This window comes from Typopeltis vanoorti, chromosome 11, assembly GCF_054136105.1.
Source record: "Typopeltis vanoorti isolate ZY-2024b chromosome 11, IOZ_Tvanoo_1.0, whole genome shotgun sequence".
In the NCBI taxonomy this organism is placed as follows: domain Eukaryota; kingdom Metazoa; phylum Arthropoda; class Arachnida; order Uropygi; family Thelyphonidae; genus Typopeltis; species Typopeltis vanoorti.
In genome coordinates, this window is record NC_143559.1 from 90,673,536 (window position 1) to 90,687,609 (window position 14,074).

Genomic DNA, 14,074 nt, shown 5'->3' on the forward strand with positions numbered 1-14,074 from the left:
TTTTTTTCAATAATGTTTGTTGCATATTTTAGTCTACAGTTCATATCTGAGAGCTGCTCAACTTTTATTCGCTTTAAAACGTTCTTACATGTTATTCTTTTCAATATGAAATTCAATTTTATCCTACTCAAGACTAAACAGTGATCACTTCCAATTTCAAATCCTCTGTACACTCTGGTGTCCTGCACTAGGGAGAAAACATCACTATCAACAATAACATAGTCAATGAGACTTTTCTTATTCCTTGCCTCTTCTCTCCATGTGAATTTGTGCACATTTTTATGTTGGAACATGGTGTTAGTAATAACCAGTCCATGTCCTGAGCTGAAATCCAACAAGTATTTGCCATTATTATTAGCTTTGCTCTTTTCTCCAAATTTTCGCAAAATATTTTTTTTTGTCTGACAATCATTTCCCCAACAAGGACTAACTTTTCCTTTTTCATTGTGTCAGTTGCCTTCTCGAAACCCTCAAAAAATTCCTCCACTTCTACCTTAGTAGAACCTTTTGTGGGACCATAGGCACAAATAAGTCTCATTGTCCAGTTCCCCATTCTAATATTTGCCCACATCACTCTACTTGAGACTGCCTGCCATTCAAGAAGATTAGCCTCATATTTAGTGTTGAATACTATGGCTACTCCTTCTTTTCCTTGATTGTCATTGCCTGAATATAACATTCTATATTTATTGCTCAGAAAGATCTCACCAGTTTTTGTCTTTTTTGTTTCAGTCACCCCTATTATGTTAATCTGGTACTTATCGAATTCCTCAGCTAGCTCCATTTCTTTGCCATTCAGGCTTCTTATGTTGATAGTACCGATCTTTAACTCTGGTGATGTTGAGTTGGGGTGTATTTTCAGATTTGTTCCAGTAGCTGACTTTTCGCTGTTTGTCCTGGTTCCATGGCGAAAACAATGGGAGCCTTGTTTAACTGGGCGATCTCCCCCAGCCGGCATGAAATTTTGTCATGTTGTACCATCATTTTGTATTTTGGTTTAAGCCAATAAGAATACAATTTGGTTGGCTAAATCCCAAATTGCCACCCTCTCCTTGTTTGTCCAGTATCCAGGTAGATACCCAACAGGGTGCACCACAAGAAGGTGAGGATTGGACATTAGGTCAGAAGACATGGTCGGTTCTCCACATTCCTTTAAAGGCTATGTGGAGGTCTCCTCTCAGTCATACAGCTGTGACCCTTAAGCAGCAATCAAGATTATTACTGATGTTAATTCGCTACACGAAGATTTTAACAAACTTAACTTGGCCTTTGAACTTTGTATTCCAAGGAATTTGAGAGATAAGGTGATTTGACTTGTAGTTTTAATATTAATAAATGCAAGTTGTTACAATTTGCAGTATAGAGATATAGAAGACTACATACTGTATTGGTGGAGCTGTATTTCAGGAAGTGGATTACGTTCTGGATACTTGAGGTGATGGTAGACACAGACTAAAGTTCTGAGAGCACATTGCAAGTGTTGCAATGACTGCACATCGTATTGCCTTTATGATAAAAAGTACATTGAGATATATGGATAAGGAAGTGGTGTTGTAAAAAATCTTGCATCAACGTTTTGCTTATTATGTTTGTTTTTTTTATAGTTTTATATATGCTTAGTGAAAATTTCATTAATAAAGAAATAAGCACCTCCGTAGTGCAATTGGAAGAACAACTGTACGTTGTGATGAGAGGAATCTTTTATATGTTTTTTTTTCAATTGAAGGAGAGTTAGCCAATCTCACATGGAGGTAGCAGGGTTTTTTTTTTTCTCCTGGAATCTCTGGTTTTCCATCCAGCATGCAGACAAATTGGCCTTCAGAACACATGCAATTTACCCACAAATAATGCTAGTGGTGATGAGCAGTAGATGGCATTGGTATAGATGATGTGGCAGTTCAGTGTAACTGGTGGATTAAGTGGTAGAGTTGTGGAATAGGTGCCCTTCCTTGATGTGTCAAGGGCACTTACTTCTTTCATATCCTTGGAGAATGCTCTCCAAGTATATGAAACTCTGAAGTTCATAACTGAAGGATGGTATAATTTATCAAGCCTTCGTAGATTAGCGAGAATATTTTGTGCTTAATGAAAAGCAAGCGATATTCCAAGGTGCAATATGGAATCTGCAGAAAACTTCCTTTTATTGGAAGTGTATTTAGTTCTGAGGATATTTTATGTGGTCTGAGTGATCATTCATCATTCCTACTTCAGAAAAAAAGAGGAAAATATGCAGTAAGGAAATTTGCTTACTGAAAGGAGAAATTTACAAGTATATTAAGTGAAGCCTTTTAACTTTGTATTCTAAAGAATTTGAGAGTAAGGCAGAGTAACAAAAACAATGTGTTACAAAGGAAGTTCTTATATGGCCAAGTGAAACTACAGTATTTTCAGCTGAATGCTATCAGTCTGTTTTGTAAAGTGTTTAATGTTATCTCTCAGTATTGAATTTAAATGTGAGAGTCATAGTATGAGAAATTTATTGAGCTCATATTAAGTAATTCTTAGAATGAGAATGTCTGTGACAAACTGTGGCAAGATGTCACAGACATCTTACCACAGTTTGTCGAGATATCTGCACACCTGTGGTTAAATGGAGCTGACTTCCGGCTTTCCTGTTATGGTGTGCCGATTTACATTTTGCTGTTATACCTAAAAATCTGTCTTTATGCTCCATGTTAGAGCAAGGGCAACCTTGTAGCAAACATCTTGAATACTTTCCATTGGTTTGAAATGCTGCTCAGAACCTGGATACAATGCTATGTGAGATTCCAAATTCTCTGGCCTTCAAGCTTTCCAATAATTCTTCCATGCATGTCGTCTAGATGATGTCTTTGAGACATTACAAGACATCCAAGTTTGCAACTTTATTCCTTTATGAAAAGAGCTTCTTGCAAACAGTTTGTTTAGTGCAGCCTTTTGCCTTTTATCCTGTTGATTGTGTACCTGCTTTATACTCGAAGTCAGTTATATAAATTGCCACAAGCTGAATCATCTGAATTTACAGTTGTAATCTGCATAAATAGTGTTTGTCATTAGGTTTTGGATACCAATGTATTACAGTGCCTTTATATAAGGCATTGATAAAGCTTCCTTTATATAAGGAAGGCTGCTGTGCTTAGATTTGGTTTCTTGGTTTGCATTGTGATCTGGAAACACTAGAGTGAGTCCAAAGATTAATAACCAAAGTGATATTAGGATTCTGGAGTGTTGGTTATGAAGAGCATCTGAGGGAATGTGTATTACAGTTTGGTGGATAGGAGAAAATGGAAATATGATACCTTCAAGTTATTTAAAAGATTTTACTAGAAGGAATTATAAAAAGAGTGGATATTAAGATGGGAAGAATGAGGGACTACCCCTGGAAGTTCTATAAAGATGTGGTGAAGGGAGTGTGAGGAGTAGATTTTTTACATGGAGTTGTTGGTCATTGGAGTGCATTTTGAATGCAGGGAGTATAAATAACTTCAAAGTTCATTATGATGAGCATTGCTGGTTGAATGGGTCTCCCATGATGAGCATAAACTTCATGGAGGTAATGATAATTATCATTAATTACTGTAATGATGATAATATTCCAATATTTGTCATAAAGTGAAAATCTCATCTCAGCAATCTCTATTTGGCCTAAACCCAGCTTGTTTAACTTTCTTGTCCACAGTTTTACTTAGCCTTATCTCAAGTATGCATAAGTATCTTGCTACAATCACTTTGATATTATAATTAATGATTCTTGTGTGGTTAGTGAATGGATTACATCTTAGCAGAATTCTGAAGTGTAGTCCCACTGAGGCACAGATGTCTGTAAATGTCTTCAGGTGATGATTCATTACACAGGATTAGACTACTTCTTCATTTGTTGGAGTCTTGATGTGGTTTTAAAAAAAAAGTATGGTCTCAAAAACAGTGTCTTTGAGTTATTTGCCTTTAGCCAACCAAAAGGTCTAAGATGCTATAAATTTGATGTTTCTTGGATGGAATTGTCATTAAAGTATGAGTGGATGGTCATCTACAGAAACAAAAACCTGATTTTGCTGTACCATTAGATAATTGATGTGCTCTCCAACTTATAGTGAACTCTTTATTAATCTCTTGAGTGATTATTTTAAGTTAATGCATGACACAGACATTTCTTTGCTATCCTTGTTTTTCAAGGTTTTAACTAACGAATTCTTTTGAGAGAGATGGTTTCATAGAATGTAGAAAATTTTATCCATCAGGAAAATTCAGTTCCTTTGCTTTATCAAGCAGGCAAACTGGTCTAACACGTGCATTTCAAAGAATGCAAGTGGCTGTCTTATTTGCCTTAATGCTACCCTATCAAATTATTATTATTTGACACCCCCAGGGAGTCCAAGGACTCATCGAGGGAGGGCACCTTCTCTACAGATCTGTCTCCACCATCTATTGCTGACCACCTAGTTTTTCCACAGACGATCACAAACATTCATGCCCACGGTGGGGTTCGAACCCGTAGCCTTTTCGCTGGAGAGCAGATGCACTAACCACTCAGCCAGCCAGGCTGGCAAGTTGGATTATTAACCAGCAATATGGATTTTGTTAGTTTTGGTCATTTACAGCTGCTCTAGCTATCATCTGCCTTTTGAACTTAAGCTATGGAAAAGTTTGAAAAAATTACGTGGTTGCTCTTAACATATCTAGGATACTTGATCGGATCTGGCACAGAAGCCTATTTACCAAACTACCATCTCGTGGTCTCTGCCTTCTGTCCTTTATTATTGGTTTCCTCTCTGGTTAATTTGTTGTGGTAGATGGATTCCTTTTCTCAGATTTCTCCACTAGTGCAGAAATATCTTAGGGCTCTGTATCATTGCATACTCCCTTTCTCTTATACACAAATGACTTCAAATCCTATCCATAGCATAGCTGACAGTGTTTTTCATTCCTTATCTTTTCACAGATATCTGTGCCTTGCAGAAAATATCTCATTCCTTATACTTTTGATAATAACCAGATTTACAGATCATGATAGACCAAAAAGAAAAGAGGAACTCATGCTCACTTTTCTTTAAAAAAAAAAAAAAAAACTAGGTGTAATTTTTAGTGCTTAATACAGCACTTCTCTCTTCATAAATCACGAATCTGACAAACTTTGGATTGGTGCATCAAAAACTGAGAAGAATGCCTGATGCTATCCAAAAGGAGACTGCAGATGATTCCTCTCTCTCGCAGATTCATTCCAATCACTTTCTCACATCCTCCCCTCCTATGACCCCTCGCTAGGTAGTTCATGAACCTTGTCCTGCTAAACTGGTCTTCCCTCCACTTCATTCTAACTGTAAGAACATGAGCAGATACTAGTCATCCATTTACTTTTCAGATTCAAACCAATTTCTTCCTTTTTTTCATTCCATCCACCTTTATTTCTCTGGAATAGCCTTCACTCTGTCTTCCTAAAGACTTCGGCATGTTTAGAAAACATGCATCGAGAAAGTTTTTTTTTCTTTCCTCTTTCCCACACATAGTACTGATGTGCTATAAGTTTTGCAGCCCTTTGTGCATGTGTGGAAGTGACACTGATATACAAAAATGTGACCAATCTCATATCAAGGTTTAAATTTTGGACCATGAACATTTTAAGCCATGGATGCCAAACTTTAACTCTTAATTAGTCGCACCTGTTTTTGTTACATAATTAGGTGCATGTGGTCAGAACATCAGAAATCACTCCTTACTCCGCAACTGATTGCACTGATGGCTGGCATGTAACTGGTTCGGCACGGAGGCTGCAAGAAACTCTGCTACTTGAAATCGTAACAAAAATCCATCATTGGTTTTGTCAGAAATCAAACTTAAATGATGGCTGGGGACTAATTAAAGGTTAAAGCAAGGTATATAATCTGGAATCTTGGTACTGAATTAATTTCTATTTAATAATATAAATAATTTGAATCCCTAGTGATTTCACCTGGATACTATGTGGTTGCATTTTTTTTTTTTTTTTTTTAATGAAAAAGGATTAAACTGCTATGTAGATTCACCAACGTTTAGGATCCTTTGCTAGTTGACCTAATCGAAGCATTTAGTAGCTTATTTTGGTTCCACTTGTTAATTTTAATTAAACACAACTATAGTCTGACCACATAAGCGAGAGCTGTCGTTGGCAGACTGCCAAGAAGAGTCAATTCATGTTGAAGGGGAGAAAGAAATAAGGCGATATACGAATTGGTCACCAACATGTGAAATCACGTGCTTTATACATAAAATTTTCCAACTGTTATACTAGCAAAATAGTTACCACTTTAAAACTACAATGATCATAAAAGAGAAGTTAATTTTCCGACGTGTAATAATAATAAACACTCATCCCACAATACGGATTGATTACCCTATTATCGGAATGGATTCTCCTTCTTTTGACATGCGGAGAAGTGTCGAATGATCTCGTATCTGTTGGCGTACTATACTTGTGTTTAATTTTAATTAGCTGCAGGTGAATAGTGTGATACTTTGCAGATGTTTTTAGGGAAAAATGAAAACCCACAAAATATAGCTTTTCAAGAGTATAATAGTTTTTCTATTTGTCTGCAGGTTCCGATGATATTAGTTGGAAATAAATGTGATCTTGAGGATGAGCGAGTAGTAGGCAAAGATCAGGGAGCAAATTTGGCCAGACTGTTTAATAATTGCGCTTTCTTGGAATCGTCGGCCAAAGCCAAGATTAATGTTAATGAGGTAAATTTTTCTAAATATTTTTGCATCTTTTTTTTTGCTGTATATATAGTTTGAAATAAAATGCATTTGCACTAAGCAGTATATTATTGCCCATCACTGAAATGATTGAATTGATTTTTATGCACATATGAAATCAGAAGCATTACTCATTTCTAATAATTGTCAGTGAATGAGAAGAATCAGTATTCTTTCCAGCAGATGTCTCAAATCATTACTCGACCATACTTTTAAAATCTTGCATTTTATTGACACATAAAATGCAAGATTGGGTTATTGTGTGAAAATTGTCCACCAACCCTAGTTCAATGGTTAGTCAAATAACTGTTTACCTGTGCCTTTATTTACGCTGTGATGGTGCTGCTCAGCATATATTGTATGAACTGCATCCTATTCGAGAAGTTTGGCATTTCAATTGGTATGGTAATAATTCACATTTTTATCCACAGATTGGAAGTTTATTGATTAGCGCTGAAAATAATTCAGTATTTTATTGAATTTTCTCTTCAGTTACTATCAATGCACAGGCTTTACATGTACTTTTAATTATGACAGTTTTAAGCATCAGACTATAGTAACTGTCACCAACAGTTGTCAGCTGATTCAGCTCTTATTCTTTATGTGACATATAATTAACCTTTCAACTGTAAGTGAGTTAACTGGTCTCGCAGCAGCTAGCAGAGTCTTTCCCCGCTGGAAATTTGGATTTTTCTTGCTAAAGAGAAACGTATCTGTTTTTAATTTACATATACACACATGCACAATGTACAGACATAATATACTGGTTTCATAATCTTAGTTGCTTTGGTTGTAATATCAACCATTATCCAGTAAAAAGTGAATCAGATGCTGAGTTAGTGAAAATCTTAGCTGGAAAGTCAAGTTTTTATACAACATCAAGCTAGTATAACCTGCAATCATCTAAGGCAGTGTTTCTCAAAGTGTGGTACGCATACCCCCGGGGGTACACGAAAGGTCGTTAGGTGGGTACTTGGCAATTTTTGGCTGTGCATAATTATAGGAGTCGTTATATTTTTCAACAAACAGTGCAATTAGAGACAACCAGGATAAAACGACACTAACTAATGAATCCCCCCCCCTCTCCAACAGAAACTGCTCTATAGACCAAACAAAACCATATGTTGCCGGTGGAACATATGGCTTTGCTTGATACCACCCTCGTCGTTAACGCGTTGAAACTAAGAAATATATAGTGAATGTGTTTCAGATATTATGGAATTCAGTTGAAGGGAATTAGCATTTGAACTCAACTGTTGAAATGCTAATTTGTCTTTGATTCGTGCGATCTTTTGTTAATACCGCACCAATCATATGCAGTTCTTCGTCTTGTAAATTACTGGTAATTTTTGCTTGAAATAATAGGAAAGAAGATGATGCTATTTGGGTAGATGACTTTGACGATGCCCACAAAGAAACTGTTCTCGATACTAAAAGTAGTGATGGAGAGTAGGAGCTTCTTCTCAGTTTTTTTCTGAAAATTTTAGTTTCCGAAAATTCTTGCATGTATCTTGCAACACGATTTTTTAGCTTTAATTTTGGGGAAAAAATACAGTATTTTTTTTTAGCTTTGAAATTCTTACATATGGATCATTGGTTAAAGATTGGATTTATAAAACCCCCAAAAGAGAGCAGTATAGCAAATACAAGTAGCTGTAAGCAACAAGAACACGTTGATATTGCACCTGGATCAAATGAAATTGATGAGTGTGTCGTCTGACATATCTAGAGAACCAAAATTTAAAGATAAATCATATTTTTTGTTTACATGAACATATAAATTCAAATAAAAGATATTTAATTTTAATTAATATTTTAAATTAATTTATTAATTTGAATTAATTTATTTTTTAATGAATGAATTTATTTATTTAATTAATTAGGGGGTACTTGGTAATAATGAAAATTTAAGAAGGGGTACGCGGATATCTGAAGTTTGAGAAATGCTGATCTAAGGCATACCTAGTATTCAGAGTTCTGTTCCTGTAGCATTTTGCAACTTGCCTTTTCTTTAAGTATCAAAAGTTTCTAATGGCAGAATTGGCACTTAATACATTAATATTCTGTGGAAAATGTTTTCAGTACTTCACATGTTAAAAGTAATAAACAGCTTTCATATTGTAATATTCTAATTTTCACATCTAGTAACCAAATTACTAGAAAGAAATCGCAAATTGTGATCTCTTTCTAGTTTGCTTGTATATAATTTTGATATGGAATTTCTTAAGCATCAAAGCCAAATAACTGGAAAAAGACCTTCATGTAGACTGTAAAGAAGTCAGATGACTTACTTGGGGAGGGGATTCTAATGCAGCATCTAGTCCTCACCTTCCCCATGATGTTCTCCATTATTAAGCATTTACCTATTCTTTTTATGTTTAACATTAACCAACACTAAAAATATTAATTAGCTGATATTTCACTGAATTATGCATCTTCAAGAGTACAACTGTTATAATACACAGACAATGACAATTAGTGTTGAAAATGATTCAGATTTTAACAAACAGCTAAAGTCCTAACTTGATGTCTCTAATTTTTTTAATAAATAAGTTTTTATAGCAGTTGCTAAGTTAATCTTCTTCCAAAGTTAATGCATCCATACTTGTGGAGGTCAGAAGGGTGTTTCATTGCTGTTCCTCACTCTAAAATTAGTCTGTCTTCCTGACTTACAGCTACTTACTTATAATACATCAGTTTTCTTTCATTTAATCTTGTGCAAAGACATGCCCAAACCATTATCTGCCGGTCCTTATGTCTTGGATTTTCAGAGGAGTTTAAGGATCTGTCAGTAATCAATCACAGGGCATGTCATACACTACTGGATATTCTTAGAAGATGGTTTAAGTGAATAGATGAGCATTGCAGGTTTGAAGGTAGTATGGAGATTATATTTGTTTCAAATATACCTTTGAACATACGAGATAAGAATAGTGCTCTGGTTGTGTGTTTGAGGTGGAATATAGGAATTGATAGCCATTGGCTAAAAAATTAATCTAAAATTGGTACAAACTCTATAAAATACTACATCCTCCACCTACCCCTTCTCCAAAAACAGACATAAGCATTACTATCCCTATTGACTATATCTAGGTATATCTAAAAGGACAGCTAAAGTACTAAATGAAGATAACCTCCACACCATGTTCACTCTTCAAATTAGTTACCTTTGTTTTATGTGGCTCTCAACCATGAAATGTTTTGGTAAACCTGTAGTACATTTGTGCCATGGGTGAAATTTTTTTTGTGCCAAAAAAAAAGAGAAAGAAAAGAAGAAAAAATTTTCCCCAATTTTTATTAAATGATATATATGTATGTATTTTACTTTATTTTTTTCCATTATCTGGAAACCTTTCTGTAAAGGTCAGATATGGAACTTTTTCAAGCCACTTCATGTCTTTTTAATAAGTGGGACAGTAGTCTTGCACCAGGTGATGAAATTCATCTCCCACCACTCAAGACAGACTTCATCCTCTATTACAGCAAGAGTGTTTGAAGTATCCTCTACTACAAACCAATGAGAAGATCTATTTAACTTCTTCCTTGGAGAATATGAACACATACATATAAGTGAATATGTGTTCATGAAATATTAGCAGATGTTATTTCATTCAGATGAAATACATCTGCTATTGTTATGGCAAGTCATGACTAGCTGATTATATTTTAATCTGCTAGTTTTGACTTGTCTCAACAAATACTGATACATTAATTTACCAAAAATATGAGACAGTGATTTTAAGGTTAACTCAAACCCAACAACTTCTATTCATCAGATGTTAGAGGATCTTCAAGTGACCATTGGAAGGAAGGAAGGAGGACTTGCCTTCCTCCTTCCTTTTAATGTGTCCAAAGTATTTCAATTTTCTTCTGTTGATATTCTTAGGGAGATTTAAAGTTCTACTGATCCTTGCTGGGATCCATCAGTTTGTCTGCCTTGCAGTATATAATATTCTTAACAGCCTTCTGTAACACATCTCAAAAGCACCTATCCTTTTCCTATTAGACTTCTTTAGGTTCCAAGTCTCGCATTCATAAGTTGCTTTTGGCAAAACAGCTGCATCCAAAATCCTCAATTTTGTTCCTGTGGAGATTGATCCATCCTTCCAGATTTTAGACAAATGTTGTTTTAGCCATTAGAATCTTCTTCTGATGTCTTCTGAACAGCAGATCTTCACATTAATAATGGATCCAGATACTTGCTGACTTCCTCAATTCTTTCTCCATTAAGGTACACTTTTTTCTCAGGAACTTACTTGCCTTCTAAGATTGAGCTGAATTCCTCTGTTCTTACTCCCATTTATCAAGGATTTGTCCTAGTTCTTGTCATTACAAAGGGGTATGGAATTATTAGCATACCTCAGGTTGCTGATCCATCTACCACCTATCCTAATTAATGTCTTAAGGCTCATCCAATGCCACACACACACACACACACACACTGTCCGCAGCATAGATTCTTCTCATCTGTTTAGTATCTATGCTGATGAGAATCGGCATAGATACTAATAGTATCTATGCAAATGTGATGAGAAGAAAGAATGTAGCCTAAAGCCAATCAGTTAATCCAACACCTGTTCTTACTGTGGCTTCTTACTAACTGTACAAGTTATGAACTTGATGTGTTGAGGAAAACCCATTATTTTCATTACTTCCCACAGTTTGACATGCTGAATACAGTCAAAAGCTTTAAAGTGGTCTATGAAACACATTACCATAGGAAGTCTAAATTCTTTATACTCTTCTATGATTTGTCTAAAGCAAAGGATCTGATTTCTGGTACCTTACCTTTCTTACTCAGGCATCTCTGCCTCAAGAATTAAAGATCATTTAGAATGATCTTTAATAAATTTTTGCTTGCATGAGAGATTAAACTAATAGTTCCATAGTTCTTGTGTAGTGGTTTGGACTTCTTCCAGTCTCTAGGCTATGATCCTGCTTCCCATGTCCATGTAATCAATCTATAAAAACCTCCATTCTCTGTGTCCTTAATTAACTCTGCGCAGTGCCATCTTAATTAACTAAGATGGCACTGCGTATTGGTTCAGGTAATGTGGGGCTTGCATATTCTACCATAGAAACCCATTTTTTGAGCTTAAGTTTTGAATGTTTTAGTGCAGATTCATGTTCCAGTTGATGTCCAGAATTCGGCATTTAACATGTCTGCCAACAAATGGCAGTTTTTACATATGATCCTTCCTTGCACCTTAGCAACGAAGGATCATGTGGGTTGTCCGCCCTGCAGTGGACAACCCACCTCTCACATTTGGTGAGCAGTGGGTTGTCCACTGCAGGTAACACTTGCAGTTGACTCCCTGTACTTCCTTCTCAGTATAGTATTGCCGACTGATGACCTGAGATGGCCCTATTTTTAAACAATTTGCCAAACAGATAGGCCTTTAACATTGCATCCTATCACAATGCCTCTTTCGAAATGTCAGTTCCCTTCTTAAAGCCATTTCACCCATGCACAGTTGCACTGACTTGGGAGCATCATATTCTTCCAATTTATGCTGACTACAAACTGGGACTCATTACATAGCACAACATCACTTTGCCCATAGGGTTGTCTGTTGATTTCATTAATAAATTCATTAGGTGTTTTTTTTTTTTTGACTGCCATTCATGAAAGATTGTAAGCTATGAAAAAATGCCAAGAAATTATATTATTAGTTTAATCCTTTATCCAAGTGTAAGCAAACAAAGTTTGTGTCTGAAGTAATTTCAGGACTGGGCAGCTTGTATATAGAGGCTATTCCATAATGCAAAGCACATATCCTTACAGACATGTATAATTCTGTGCATTATGGGAAGGGTCACTACCCATACCAGTTTTGACCTTTATTAAGGTCTCATCAGTGGGAGCCAGACCCAGAAGGTTTGAAGTAATGTAGAATAAGAGTTGCCCAGTCCTGAAATTACTTTCAGGTGCAAACTTTGTTTGCTTACACTTGGATAAAGGATTAAACCAAGTATATAATTTCTTGGTATCTTTTAATTTATAGTATAACCAAGTGAGAAAACTTCCATCTATCTCTAATCCAGAATATTTTAATAAGGTGTGACACCTTTTGGCAACTCAGATATGGAAATATTACTTTCTGCATTGAAGTAATGGCTGGCGAACTTTGAAGTAGAACCTCTCAGTCATTTATTTATTTTTTTATTTTTCTTGGTAAGAGAAAGCTTGAGCATTCACTTCTAAGAAGTGTTTTTTTATCCTAAAATTAATATTCATTTACTGAAAAAAAAAAAAAAAATGAATTAAGGAAACATTATTTCTATCCTAGATCTTTTATGACCTTGTCAGACAGATCAACAGAAAGAATCCAGAAAAAAAGACAAAACCTCCAAAGAAAAAATGTACAATTTTGTAAATAGGTAAGAATAATGAATTCTACTTTTGTAGATAAAATTGGCTTGTTTCTTGTTTATGTGTATATCTATACTGGTGTCCAAAAGTTAAGGATGAACTACATTTTTACCTGTATATCAAAAAAAAAAATTTCATGACTACAGCCAAATGTGGACATAAAGTTATTGCAAGTGTATTACACAAATGTATTATAAATTTCATACAAATTAAATTGCAATACGTTTTTGATAAAAGTTACAAATTTCCTAAAAATATAGTTAAGGAATTAATGTACAGTGCTTACAGAAATCTATGTGGAAAGACTATTTCAGTATAGAATGTCTACCCTGAACTGCAATGTAGCTCTCACAGTGTTCTGCCATGCCATGCTTAGCACCAAGTGATTCAGGAGTTCTTGAAGCAAACTGGCCAACTCCCTTCAGAGCAAGGATAAAACTGTTTTCTGGAAGGGAATTTGAGCAGCAGTGCATCACCCTATTGCACCCCAAACATGTTCTTCGAGGTTGAGATCTGGGGAGCATGCTGGCCACTTGATATAATTAATATCTTCAGTCTCCACAAGTATCTCCATTGCTTTGAATCCACTGCCATTATCATCCATAAAAATTAATTCTTCACCTACAGCACCATGGAACAATCGAACATGACATTGAAGAACTTTGTTGCAATATCATTCATCAGTCATAGTTCTTTTTCCAGCACTTATAGCTTGGTGTGTCCAATAAGCACAATGCCTCCCCACACCGTGACCCCAGCATTGCCAGATCAAGTGTCTAGAATTGGAGGAAAGACTAAAATGACTCATCTGTAAAGAGTACATTAGCGCATTGGTGTCTTGCCCGATTTTTATCGATACATAAAATTGACATATGATTAAAACACATTTATTTACATTTTAAATTAAAGTACATTAAATAAGCGATAGGGAGATTACTCTTCTCTACCTATCCTTTATGCTTTTGATATAAAGAAACAAACTTTCCCTTTTCA

At 35.4% G+C, this 14,074-nt stretch overlaps 1 protein-coding gene across 5 annotated transcripts in view; it reads left to right on the plus strand.

The window, feature by feature from the left end:
- Rap1 (RAS oncogene family member Rap1) overlaps positions 1–14,074 on the plus strand; it is a 198,429-nt gene that overhangs the window by 166,828 nt on the left and 17,527 nt on the right. For all 5 annotated transcript variants that reach the window (XM_090400876.1, XM_090400874.1, XM_090400878.1 and 2 more), the window contains 2 exons: positions 6,550–6,693; positions 12,999–13,089. In XM_090400876.1, coding sequence (XP_090257002.1) covers positions 6,550–6,693; positions 12,999–13,085 — 231 coding nt within the window. In that variant the 3' untranslated portion in view covers positions 13,086–13,089. The remainder of the gene's footprint in view (positions 1–6,549; positions 6,694–12,998; positions 13,090–14,074) is intronic.